Source organism: Eurypyga helias, unplaced genomic scaffold, assembly GCF_000690775.1.
Source record: "Eurypyga helias isolate BGI_N326 unplaced genomic scaffold, ASM69077v1 scaffold40365, whole genome shotgun sequence".
NCBI lineage: Eukaryota > Metazoa > Chordata > Aves > Eurypygiformes > Eurypygidae > Eurypyga > Eurypyga helias.
The window spans coordinates 8,727-9,590 of record NW_010252833.1 but is presented as its reverse complement, the minus strand read 5'-3'; the positions used below and the strand labels follow the sequence as shown (position 1 = coordinate 9,590).

The following is an 864-nucleotide window of genomic DNA, read 5'->3' as shown; positions in this document are numbered from 1 at the left end:
ACCCAAACTGTTCTATGATTCTTTGGTTCTATGATTAAAAATAAAGCAAACCTAGTGGTACCCATGCCTGGCATGCAATTTCCTTGAACACCTACCATGGAGAGTGGAAATAAATGAGTACTCACTTTCACTGCGATTTTGAGAGACACTTCTCTGATGCTGTCCAAGGGGGGATAGAGTCTTCCCTCTGCAAGATTCTGCTCTGTCACCTCGGCAGCAATAGACTAGAAAGAAGAGAAAGGTAGTTTATAGAGATGGTCTCAAGCCTGCACAACGTTCCCTGGCATGACACGATACGTGGCTGAAACCGCAGCAGCGGTAGAGCTGGGACGAGTTCTCAAAGGGAATTACTGAACTGTTATACATGTTTCATTACAGACTTAAAACTGGAGCCAGAATGTGGAAGTGCTGTGCCAGGGAAGCAGTTGTGGAGAATGGGGAAGAACCCTGCCACGGCTCCTGCATCTCTGTAGGGGCAGTGGACGTGTGAGCTTTCCCAGAGACTGGAAAGGCTGCAGCTTTTGCTGAGGCTGTGCCATTTCCTCTCAACGCATTGCCCCAGGCCAGGTTCTTGAAAACACCTGAAGTAGGTGCATGTGCCTCTTAGCATCCTTTAAAAAGTATTAGTTAAATGCCAGTTGGAAACCTCTGCTGTGATGAGGAAGATGTCATCAGAGATGTGCCGCACTCCGCAGGCAATGACTCCCAGTGCCACTCCTGGGAAGACGTAAGCATTGTTTCCTTGGCCAGGGAAGAAGGTCTGTCCGTTGGGCAGGGTCACCTTTGAGAATGGACTCCCACTTGCAAATATTCCCCGGCCCTGATCAAAGAGAGAGAAAGAGGCATCCAAATTCTCTGGCATTC

The 864-nt window shown here is 48.6% G+C and overlaps 1 protein-coding gene across 1 annotated transcript in view; it reads right to left on the bottom strand.

The window, feature by feature from the left end:
• Nucleotides 1-125: 125 nt before the first annotated feature.
• The window catches only part of LOC104510293 (NADP-dependent malic enzyme, mitochondrial-like), a gene marked incomplete at both ends in the record, with an annotated part of 4,301 nt that continues 3,562 nt past the window's right edge, over nt 126-864 (bottom strand). The window contains 2 exons of the mRNA XM_010152485.1: nt 126-224; nt 647-820. Of these exons, the coding sequence (XP_010150787.1) occupies nt 126-224; nt 647-820 (273 nt within the window). The remainder of the gene's footprint in view (nt 225-646; nt 821-864) is intronic.